Raw genomic sequence first — 12,618 nt, forward strand, 5'->3', positions numbered from 1 at the left:
AGACCTGTTATTTGTTCCATTTGTTTATTAAAGTTTTCTGTACGTCACTTTACTTGGTGAAAAGCAGTGTATCAATGTGCTTTACGCTATAATTTAAGTATTAAAAAAAAAGTCTTGCTCTCTAAAGTAAACTTGTTTTCCAAAGCTAAAAAAGTGTGTTTGAGTCGCAGCTTTTCTGTAGTTGTCTCGTTGTCTCTCGTGAAACCTTGTGGAAAGTCGAATGCTCTGACCACGGCCCTTGGCATGAATAATGGGAAGTTTCCTACTCTCAATATACGATAATCTTCTAGATGTTTATCCACAGAATTAGTTTCCCAGGTTTGACTCACTACCCTTGCCAGGAGAATGAAGACAGGGTATGGCAGGCTGTTCCTTTATAGATTTGTGCAATGATAATTGGAGCAAACCATCTTCAGTAGGAACTGAACAATTCTTTCCCCCAGGCACAACATAACCTATGCAACTTCAAACTGCAGGTGCCTGCTATCCTTAGGCAGCTTAAATGCATCCTGTGTGCTAAGATTGGCTCTGAGGGCATTTTCTGAGGTGCTCAGCATCCGTAAGTCTTTTTGGCTGGTGTGAGTGGTTGCTCTTCCCAAATCGCACTACAAACATGCAAACCATGATTGGGGGACCAGTTTTTGTGAGATATATAATGCCTAGAGTGATCTTTTGATACAGGTAGCCACAGAACTGGTCAGAGGGCCAAGGACGTTACCAGAACATAGGCCTCCATCCTCCTCCTTTGCAAAGATATTGCAGATACTGTTACTGGTACACCTCAGCCCCACGTTGCCCTACTTACTGGCCTCCTTTCACATTTGCCTTGATTTATACAAACAAGTACGCAACTCATTTTCACAGAATGGTGGGTGACTATGTGATACACCTTTTTGCAGCTGGATGGATGTGAGGAACTGCCACATTCTTTCCTTCTCACTTACTGTTCAGGAGATCAATCATAACCCCAGGCTCTTACCCAACATCACCCTGGGCTACAGCATCTATGATACCTATTTTGATGGAAGAATAACTACTGATGCCTTGACAGACCTCTTTGCTGGTGGGAAAATCAACATTCCAAACTACAGCTGCGGAAGACGGGGAAACCTTCTAGCTATTATTGAAGGGGGTGAAACCGACATCTCCATGCACATTGCAAGCATGTCGGGCTTCTACAAGATACCACAGGTAAGAACTGGGCTCAAGTCAAACATACCCAGCAACATTTTTCATTTCATAAGAAAAGCAAGGTATGCTTAGCTTAGTGCAATTTATTTTATTGCTCCCTGCCCCCCAACCAGTTGCAGCCTCTGTGGCACGTTGCTACATAAATTTTGCCCTACCAGAAATTTGCGCTTTCAAGTGCTGTTATTGAGCTTGGCACGGGAAAGGTTTCCTCCACTGTTCCATGAGGCTGTTACCTCTTCTTACAGCTCCAGGAACTGTTAAATAAAATTGTTTAATGTACAGTGGTACCTTGGTTTATGAACAGTCCTGTTTGCGAACTATTCAGTTTACAAACTCCGCAAAACCGGAAGCAGTGTTCCGGTTTGCAAACTTTACCTTGGTTTATGAACAGGAGCCGAATGGTGAAACAGCACCTGCAGTGGGAGGCCTCAATAGGGAAAGCAGTCCTTGGTTTAAGAATGGATTCGGTTTAAGAACAGATTTTCAGAACGTTAAGTTCGTAAACCTAGGTACCACTGTACATTGAAATGGGAACTAAATTTATAGTGTGCCTGTATTGTATACCGTGTGGCATGGTTGGAAATTTCCACTGAAGGTGAAGAAGAGCTTGCTAGGTTAATCATTAATGGGGTTGTATCATGGAACTGTATGTGTATGTCTACTGGTTCAGTCACATGAAAAAGGTAGTATTAGAGGTCCATGCCTATGTTAATCTGGGAGATATCCATGTTTGGGTGTGTGCCCTTTGTTTGAAGCTACTGAAGAGAATGGATGTGTGAATCTGTCTCCAGCAAACAACCTCTGGCTAATGGGGACTGAAATGGCATGGCACCAGCAATGAGCCGCATGGCGCCACAACTGCCACCCAGCAACTAGGTGAATGGAATTTCTCCAAACAGAGGGATGTTGAATGTGGAGTACCTCAAGACTGATATGATTTAGGAGTGAAGAGGGAGATGGCCAGGTTTTCTGATCATACTGAATTGTTCTAGATTGTTAAACCAAAAGCAGATTGTGAAGAGCTCCAAATAACTTCTCCAAATAAAAAGGCACATGCAATTCAATATAAACAAGTGTGAATTTATGCACGCTGAGGGGAAAATCAGCCTTAATTTCACATGTTTGCTTCTGGGTTCTGAACTGGCATTGACTGAACAGAAATGAGACCACAGGGTCTTAGTAGATAGGTCAATGAATATGTTGCCTCTTCAGCATTTGTCATGTAAAAGCAAATTCCATGCTAAGTACACCATCAGGAAAGGAATTAAAAATAAAACTGTCAATCTCATAATATAGTTATACAGACCTATGGGGCCGCTGCCTTTGGAAGACTGTGTACATTGGTTTTTGACACACCTCAAACAGTGTACAGGTTAAACTTTATTCGCATTAGCCAACAGCAATGGCAACATAAAACAAGCAATATATACAAATAAAGAGACAGCAATGGGTAAAAAGGGCAATCAAATGACCAAATGTATTATAGAATTGGAAAAAAGTTCAGAAAAAGATATTGGAGATGAGGTGGTTATATTCAAAAGGGACCATTGGAAAACAGTGCTAAAGCTCCTGTCCATGCTGATAACACACAACTCTAATTTTTCATAAGATTTCAATCTAGGGGAGTTGTGCATGATGTAGAAACGACTTTGGGTGTTGTGGTGGACTGACCTCCCAGACCTACTGAAGGCTTTATTGTTTTGCAGGATACATTTTAATGGAAGTGTGATTTTAGACTTTTGCATTCATAATTTTGTTCTATTGTATTTCTCTAAACTGCAGAGAGACAATTGCCATTAGGTGATAAATAAATTGCATATATATGAAATTTCAAAAAACATTGAAGCTTATGCTAATTAAATGTTTTATCATATTTGATTTGATTTGATTCACACAGAGGTATCCAATCTTTGTCCTGAGAAACAAAACACCAGTTTCTTTTCTTCAACAGCTCAGTTATGGCTTTGTTCTTCATGATAAAGTCCAGACCCCTTTTATCTACCAGATGGTCTCAAAGGAAGAAACTCAGTACCTGGGAATTATCCAACTCCTCCTGCATTTCAGGTGGACGTGGGTTGGTCTCTTTGCTCCAGACAATGACAATGGAGAAAGGTTCCTGAGTGTCTTGACATCCCTGATGATCAGCAACGAAATCTGTGTTGCCTTCACAAAAAGAGTACTGCTACAAACCTGGCTGTGGTTACCCAATGAAGCACCTGCGATGTGGAGACAAGTCAATGTCTTTGTTTACTGTACAGACTCTCAATATGGACTTTTCACAATCATGGAGGTACAAACCTTGCTTGAAAGGATAGAAACTGGGGGGAAAGTCTGGATAATCACTGCTCTTGAGAACACAGTCTTGTTCTATGAGACGGAATCCTTCCGGTATGCCCATGGTTCTTTGTCCTTTGTAATGAAGACCAAAAAAAAGATGAAAATGGACGACTCCGAACCAATATTCCCTTCTGTTTTGGATCTTTGGCAAGAAGAATTTGAATGTTCATATTCCAAACATGCCTTGTCTGTGAGAGGTTGGACAAGATGCAGGGAGACGGAAAGTGTGATGATCCAGCAGGAATTTATTGAACAGGTTCATTCCCAAGATAGCTATGTTCATTACTTCAGTATCCTAGCCATTGCTCAGGCCTTGAATGCAGCATATTCATCCAGATCAAAGCGGATGTCACTGATGGGTGGAGGAGACCTGTTGGGACTTCAAAAGATTCAGCCATGGCAGGTATGTCCTTTCCCTTTTGCAAACTACTGTTCATTGTCCCAGCTCTGGAATCACCATATTAGGAACATAGGAAGCTGCCTTAAAATGAGTCAGACCATTGGTCTCACAAGTAGCATTGTCTATATTGGTCTAACAAGTAGCATTGTCTATATTGACTGACGGACAGGGAAAGTGAATTATCCCAAATGCTTTCATGTTCTCTTAGTGCTGGAGTTTCCTCTGTCGTTGTAGCTTCATCCATTCTTGAAAGAAGTGCATCTCTATTCTAATACTTCAGCTGATGGACAGTACTTGGATGAGAATGGGGCACTGGCCATTGACTTTGATATTGTGAATTGGGTGCTGTTTCCTAATACCTCTCATGTTAGAGTGAAGATTGGGGAAGTAGAGAAACAGGCATCCTCAGAGGTAAAGTTGACCATCAACCAAGAAGCAATTGTCTGGCCCCTGGTCTTTAACAAGGTATGGAGAAATGATATGTCATTTTATTACTTGTGACATCTGCTAGGCTCTAATAGCTTGTTGAATTGCACATATGAGACTTTGACTGTGATTTTACTGATACAGTGGTACATCGGTTTACGAACTTAATCCATTCTGGTAGTCCGTTCTTAAACCGAAACTGTTCTTAAACCAAGGCGTGCTTTCCCTAATGAGGCCTTCCACCGCTGGTGCTCTTCCACTGTTCAAATTCGTCATTATACCGAGGTAAAGTTATCAAACCAGTTTTGTGGAGTTCGTACACCGAATAGTTTGTAAACAGGACTGTTCTTAAACCGAGGTGCCACTGTACTTCCTAGAGCAAAGTCATTGAGATGAATGGAACAGCCTCTTGAGTAAGCACGTATAAGATTTCACCGTGAATAGGAGGCTTTCCAAAGCACAGTAAAATAGTTTCCCAAATGTAAGGTCTTCCCAATCTGTTCAGAATATCCAAAGGCAAGCATGTATTTCCTGTAGGGACAAACCTGCACCCACCCACAAATATTAATCAGAGCTGGCAATTATTAATCACCTGCCAAAATAGGGCCTGGGGTCACTTATGGCCATTGGAAGCAAATATGTTTCCCACAATCCCGCCAAAACACTATGATCTGTTTCCAAAAGCACAAATGCTCCTTATCGTTTCTCATTGATTCTCCTTCCTCAATTTTCGCCTAGACCATGCCTCGTTCAAGATGCTCACAGAGCTGTCACCCTGGATATGTCAAGAAGATTCAGGAAGGGAAGCCCCCCTGCTGCTATGATTGCACTCCCTGCTCAGAAGGGACCATCTCCACTCAGGAAGGTAGGCCAAGACCTCAGAAAAAACCGTCTTACCTGGGAGGATGGGGCAAAGGTTTGAGCCAGACTAAGCATGATGTTTGTAATGGCATCCCATGAGTGAAATGCCTCTCGTGTTTTTGGAGGGTCAAAGAACAGCACTAGGAGGGATAAGCAGTTTTAACGGGGGGAAAGCATGTCCACCTGATGGTCAGTGAAAGTCTACATTCCTTAAGCTCACAATTATGCCTTTGAGGCCTTACCCATCACACAACTCAAAAAGTGGCATCACCAAATGGGGTGACCTGCTGAGCTAAGTTTAATCCAGTGGCCAGAGGTTCCCAGCACCAGTTTACACTCAATAGAAGCGCTTCTGAAGTATCTCACAGGCCAAGCTTTTCTAGCCATGCTCCACATGATCTATTTTGGTGGATGAGACCATGGATCGAGATGTTTTTGCCAGTGAACTTTTGCTTCTCTCTTTCCCAACAAAACTGTGTTCTTTTTTTATCTCTCCCATATGCCTACCTTCCCCTTATGCCTAGCTTGGTTTATAACTGCTGTTAGGATACTGAAGTCTCTTTTTCTCTCTGCAGATACTGCCAAATGCACCAAATGTTCAAATGATCAGCATCCAAACAAAGACAAAAATCAATGTGTACCCAAAATAATCACCTTCCTGTCCTATGAAGAACCTTTGGGGAGCATCCTAGCTTCCTTTGCCATCCTCATATCCTTAGCCACAGTTTTTGTATTAGAAATCTTTATTAAATACAAAGCCACTCCCATAGTCAAAGCCAACAATAGGGATCTCTCCTACATCCTCCTCATCTCCCTCCTTCTCTCATTTTTGTCCTCCTTCCTCTTCATTGGCCACCCAAGAAAAGGGACCTGCCTTTTGCGCCAAACAGCCTTCAGCACCATCTTCTCAGCTGCTGTCTCTTCCGTCTTGGCAAAAACCATCACAGTGGTCTTAGCCTTCCTAGCCACAAAGCCAGGGAACAGGGTGAGGAGATGGCTGGGGAAGAGTTTGGCCAACTCCATTGTCATTTCCTGTTCCAGTGTACAAGTTCTCATCTGCACGATCTGGCTGGGGACATCTCCTCCTTTCCCTGACTCTGACAAGCATTCCCAACCTGGGGAGGTCATCCTGAAATGCAACGAAGGGTCTGTGGCCATGTTTTGTGGTTCCCTCAGCTACATGGGCTTCCTGGCTGCCATCTGCTTCACAGTGGCTTTCCTAGCCAGGAAGCTGCCTGGAAACTTCAATGAAGCCAAGCTGATCACCTTCAGCATGCTGGTCTTCTGCAGTGTTTGGGTGTCCTTTGTCCCCACCTATCTGAGCACCAAAGGGAAATTCATGGTAGCAGTGCAGGTTTTCTCCATCTTGGCTTCCAGTGCTGGGCTTCTAGGATGCATCTTCATTCCCAAATGCTACATTATTATACTGAGGCCTGATCTGAACATGAGAAAGACCAGAAACAGCTAAATATGATATTTGATTGTTAGTTCTAGGGATATCATGGAACTGTAGAGTTAGAATCCACACCAGAATATTGACTGCAATGTGCAGCTGGCCATGTATATAGTGAGGCAAGGATCCAATTGTGTGCTTATCATGGTTCCCTTAGCCTCACATGTGATGGAAAGCAGGTAAACATCTACTGGTGGATCTCTAGATGATATTCAGAAGACCTCTAAGAGGTTCTGATAGCTGGTTCTTCAACAACAGCAACTCTGGAGGCCTCTTCTCTCTTGAGTTAAACTATTCATTACTCTTAGCTGAATTGCACAAGCTGCTTAAGAAGTTGCAAACTGAATTGCTAAAGTACTAAATAAACTTAGCTAAATTCGAATAAAGTCACATTAAGACAGCTACATTTGATTTGATTAATTATATTTCTATGCCACTCTTTATTAGATTGAATCGCAGAGCAGTTTATAGACAATAAATAACAATAGAATAACAATAACAATAGACACAAAAGAAGAATGGTTATGCAAGTTGACCTGGTACTTGGAATTCGCAAAGCTAACTGATGTATGAAGACACAAATCTAATACAATAGTTAAGAAAGAATGGGATCATTTAAACAACTACCTGATGAATCAAGGTTCAGCACCTAAGATCTGGTTGTGCCTAGAATAACACTGCGAAAGCAATAAAGTCCTGATACCAAAATGAGGAATCAATAGAAATACAGGAAAATATCTCTACTAAGAACAATGAACTGTTGCGGTATTGGCGGAAGTCTTTATTTGTTGTTTTGTAGGTATATTTATATGTAGTTCTCTGTGTTTTAATTTAAGAATCTGTTTGTAAAATATTAGTCTAACAATGAATGATTTACTGTTATCCTAGTTTTACACACACACACACACACACACACACACACTTTCCCCCCTTTTCTTCCATTTTTTTCTCTTTTTCCTCTCTTCCATACTTCTCCTTTCTTTTTTCTTCTTCTATATTATGATATTACTTTTCCTGGTCGGGGACAGAGGGTGGTGCTTGGGGGGGAATTGTCATCGTGCCACTCCTTGGTGTGTGGAGTGCCTCAGGGAGCGATACTCTCCCCGATGCTTTTAAACATCTTTATGCGCCCCCTCGCCCAGCTTGTCCGGAGTTTTGGGCTGGGTTGCCATCAGTATGCCGATGACACCCAACTCTGTCTGTTGATGGATGGCCATCCTGACTCGGCCCCAGACACACTGATCAGATGTCTGGAAGCTGTGGCTGGATGGTTACGTGGGAGCCGGTTGAAGCTAAATCCTTCGAAGACAGAGGTCCTGTGGCTGGGATGGGATGATATGGGATTGGGGGAGCAACTCCCATCTCTTGTGGGGGTGCAACTAGTGCCAGCACCGTCCGTTAAGAGTTTGGGTGTAATCTTCGACACCTCCCTTTCCATGGAGGCGCAGATTGCAGCTATAACCAAGGCGGCATTTTTTCATCTCCGCCAAGCTAAGCAGTTGGCTCCTTACCTCTCTTGCCCTGACCTAGCCACTGTGATCCATGCAACAGTCACCACCAAACTGGATTATTGTAACTCGCTCTACATGGGGCTGCCCTTGAGACTGACCCAGAAACTCCAGCGGGTGCAGAATGCCGCGGTGAGATTCCTTACAGGGTCCTCACTGCAAGATCACATTCACCCAGTGCTATACCAGCCGCACTGGCTTCCGGTGGAGTACAGGATCAGGTTTAAGGTGCTGGTTTTAACCTTTAAAGCCCTATACGGCCTAGGACCCTCGTACCTACGGGACCGCCTCTCCTGGTATGCCCCACAGAGGAACTTACGGTCCTCAAATAAAAACATCCTGAAGGTCCCAGGCCACAGAGAGGTTAGGCTAGCCTCAACCAGAGCCAGGGCTTTTTCGGCTGTGACTCCGATCTGGTGGAACGCTCTGTCACAAGAGACTAGGGCCCTGCGGGACTTGACATCTTTCCGCAGGGCCTGCAAGACAGAGCTGTTCCACCAGGCCTTTGGCCAGGGCACAGCCTGACTCCCTCCTTCGGCAATCTTCACGGAGCTCTGGCCCAATGGTTGCCATTGGTTTGATTTGAATTAATTTTATAATGAATGATTTTAGAGTGTTGTGTTGTGTTGTTGTGTTGTTGTGTTGTTGTGTTGTTGTGTTGTACTGTTTTATTGTTATTAGCTACCCTGAGCCCGGCTTTGGCTAGGGAGGGTGGGATATAAATAAAATTTATTATTATTATTATTATTATTATTATTATTATTATTATCATCAATTTTTTATTCTTTTTTATTTACTTAATCAGTTTGACGACTGTAAGTTTTGTTCTATTTGTTTGTGTATGCAACATAATTCAACAACAACAACAACAACAACAATAAACAATAATGTAATAGAACACCACAAATATAGACTTATAGAGAATAATGAACAATTCATTGGTATAACAATTACAGCTCGTTGGTGAAACCATTACTAATAACAATTGGTATAACAATTACAGCTTGTTGGTGAAACCATTACTAATAATCAGTAAATCAATTACAATTTATAAAACACTGTTAACAAAACACCTAAAAATATTATATTATAGCATTCACAAAGTATTACAGCATTTATAATTTATGAAACAATATTAACAACAGTGTGCAGGGGACACGGGTGGCGCTGTGGGTTAAACCACAGAGCCTAGGACTTGCCAATCAGAAGGTTGGCGGTTCGAATCCCCGCGATGGGGTGAGCTCTCGTTGCCCAGTCCCTGCTCCTGCCAACCTAGCAGTTTGAAAGCACGTCAAAGTGCAAGTAGATAAATAGGTACCACTCCGGCGGGAACGTAAACGGCGTTTCCGTGTGCTGCTCTGGTTTGCTAGAAGCGGCTTAGTCATGCTGGCCACATGACCCGGAAGCTGTACGCCGGCTCCCTCGGCCAATAAAGTGAGATGAGCACCGCAACCCCACAGTCGGTCACGACTGGACCTTATGGTCAGGGGTCCTTTTACCTTTACCTATTAACAACAGTAACATAATAGCAACTCAGAAAACCCAAAGAACTAATTCTAATTCATACGCACGCTGCCCTCCCCCCAAAATCTTTCACTCTATTCAGTCCATTAAAAGACACAGGCACATAATGCCTATGTCAGCAACTCCATTCTGAAGGTTCCTTGGGCTGGAGGTGTGACATCACAGGTGAAAGCAAGCACTGCATGATGGCAGATAAATCTCTCCCCCCTCACAGTTCTTCCTCTGGAAACAGCTCCCTCATGAAGGCTCCTAGGGCTGGAGGGTAAGGCAAGGCAGTGGAAACACCATTGCCTGATGACCAGCACAAAGTCTCTCCTCGCTCACCATCAAGGACATAGGTATAAGGTACTATGGGAATCTGCAAAGTTGATGCTCATTTACAAAGAGTTTGCGGAAGATAAATATTTTCAGCAAATGGATCCTGATGAGGAATAAAAGTGCAAGGCTGGGAGAAAACTTAATGCATGGAAGGTCATGGCTAAAAGTTTTGGTTTTGGGCAGGACGTGGACCTTGATTTTAGATAGAAAGAGATGAGTAGTCTCAGGAGAAGTAAAGTTGTCAGAGTCAGACATAAAGAAAGGGGAACGTGGCTGATGTTTTGGGCGGAATGTTGGGTGTATATGATTATGACCTCGTGTAGCTATGTCCTGGAATCTATGCTAACAGAAGGGAATCTGAATAGTTTGACATCACAAACAATGCTGGACAAAGGCAACAGAACCTGGAGCTTTTTGCATGAAGAGGTTCTCTCCCCTTTGGAAATAAATGAACCTGGGCAGAATCTGGAAACGTCTTTGCAGCTTTGCATGTGCCAGTTTATTTTATTTTTGGTTTTTTTAGTTTTTTTATTCAAAGTTAGAACAAGACATATTTTCCAAAAACATAACCTTATCCCCCCCATTTTTCCTCCCTCCCCCCTCCCCCCCAGAACCCCACCCCACCCCCCAACTTCCCTCAGTTCTAGTCTTTGGTTTCTCTAATAATGCTGTTTTCTGCATGTTACAAAGTTGTATAGATCCTCAAACTGTTTAGCTGATTATTATCAGTAAAAAAAAATTGTGAATGCTTATTCAAAACCTGCCAAGGAGTCCAGTTCGCTTTGTTGCGTCTTCAGATACTTTGTGAAAGGTTCCCATTCATCCTTAAAGTCACAGTTATCCTTGTCCCGTAGCTTATATGTCAATTTTGCCAGTTCTGCATAGTCCATCAATTTTTCTTGCCATGATTCTTTAGTTGGGGTTTCTTCAGTCTTCCATCCTTTTGCTACCAGAACTCTTGCAGCCGTTGTTGCATACATGAAAATGTTTTTCAACTTTTGGGGCAGGTCTTTCTTCAATTCATTGTATATCATTTACCAAAAATTTTTAATTACCTTACAATCCCACCACATATGACAAAATGTTCCCTCCTTTTCCTTACACTTCCAACATATATTTGAACTAGTTTTGTACATTTTCCCTAACTGCACTGGTGTTGTGTACCACCTGTACATCATCTTCAAGTAATTCTCCTTCAATAAGGAACAATCTGTAAATTTTAAGTCAGTTTTCCATAATTTAACCCAATCTTCCATCATAATGTTGTGACCTACATCTTGTGCCCATTTAATCATAACTGATTTTACCTCTTCGTCTTTTGTCTCCCATTCTAATAGTATGCTGTATGCGGCCTTAAGTGGTTTCACTTTCCCTTCAATCACTTCTGTTTGAAACCTAGATCTAGTATAACTAAATCCTTTCTTACTGTCTTCTTTATATGTTTCATATAGTTGTAAAAAATGCAACCAACTCTGAAAGTGGTCTTTGATCTCATCATAATCTCAAAATTTCCATTTTCCATCATGTTCCTTTAATAAATCAACATATGTGAGCCATTTTCCTTTCTTTCCAAGTAATGCTTTATGTGGTGAGAGCCACCACGGGGTATTTTGTTCCAATAAGCCTTTGTATCTCTCCCATACTCTCATTAATGATTTCCTGATTATATGGTTGCAAAAACTTCAATGAATCTTCCCTTTCCCGTATCATAAGTATGCATGCCAAATCTGTTGTCATGTCCTTCCAGTTCTAATGCCTCTTGCTTGTCCAATCTCATCCAGTCCCTGATCCATACCAAACAAGCAGATTCATAATACAATTTAAGGTCTGGAAGGGCAAACCCGCCTCTATCTTTTACATCTGTAAGTATTTTATGTTTTATCCTTGGCCTTTTGCCCCCCCCCCCCCCGATAAATCTTAAAATCTCTTTCTGCCATTTTTTAAAGCATTCATCTTTCAGGATGACTGGTATTGATTGAAAAAGAAATAGCATTTTTGGCAACACATTCATTTTAATCGCTGATATTTTTCCTAACATTGAGAGATTCATTCTGCTCCATATTTCTAAATTTCTTTTTACCTCAAGCCAAATTTTTTCATAGTTTTTTTTAAATAGGTTTATATTTCTTGATGTTAACCAAATCCCTAAATATTTAACCTTTTTATGGACTTCAATCTCAATGTTTTGTTCTAATTCGATTCTTTCATCATCCTTCATGTTTTTAACCAATAATTTAATTTTATTCCTATTTAGCTTAAATCCTGCCACTTCCCCAAAATTCTGAATTTTTTCTATTACTTTAGGGAGTGAAGTTTTAGGTTCTTCCACTGTTATCACTAGGTCATCTGCATACGCTCTTAACTTGAATTCACTTTTCCCAGTTTTTACACCTGTAATCTCTTTATTTGCTCTTATGTTTTTGGCAAGTACTTCCAAGACCAGAATAAACAATAGTGGTGATAATGGGCATCCTTGTCTTGTTCCTTTTTGGATCTTACAGTCATCCGTTATCACCTGATTTATAATTAGTTTAGCTTTTTGTTCTGAATGGATTGCTGCTATTGCTTTTAAAAACTTGGGACCACTTCTGATTTGTTCT

General features: G+C 41.6%; 2 protein-coding genes across 7 annotated transcripts in view; one reads left to right on the forward strand and one right to left on the reverse strand.

Annotated features, from left to right (window-relative positions):
- Nucleotides 1-12,618, reverse strand: part of LOC309527301 (uncharacterized protein) — a 123,294-nt gene that overhangs the window by 43,434 nt on the left and 67,242 nt on the right. The window lies entirely within an intron of this gene.
- LOC309527289 (vomeronasal type-2 receptor 26-like) lies at nt 903-6,931 on the forward strand. Its single transcript, XM_082213995.1, has 5 exons — nt 903-1,191; nt 3,143-3,931; nt 4,163-4,393; nt 5,093-5,219; nt 5,791-6,931. Exons 1-5 carry the CDS (start codon nt 904-906, stop codon nt 6,681-6,683), a joined length of 2,328 nt encoding a protein of 775 aa, XP_082070121.1. The 5' UTR covers nt 903; the 3' UTR covers nt 6,684-6,931.

The sequence above is a fragment of the Podarcis vaucheri genome (assembly GCF_965113315.1).
Source record: "Podarcis vaucheri genome assembly, chromosome: 2".
NCBI classification, from domain to species: Eukaryota; Metazoa; Chordata; class Lepidosauria; order Squamata; family Lacertidae; genus Podarcis; species Podarcis vaucheri.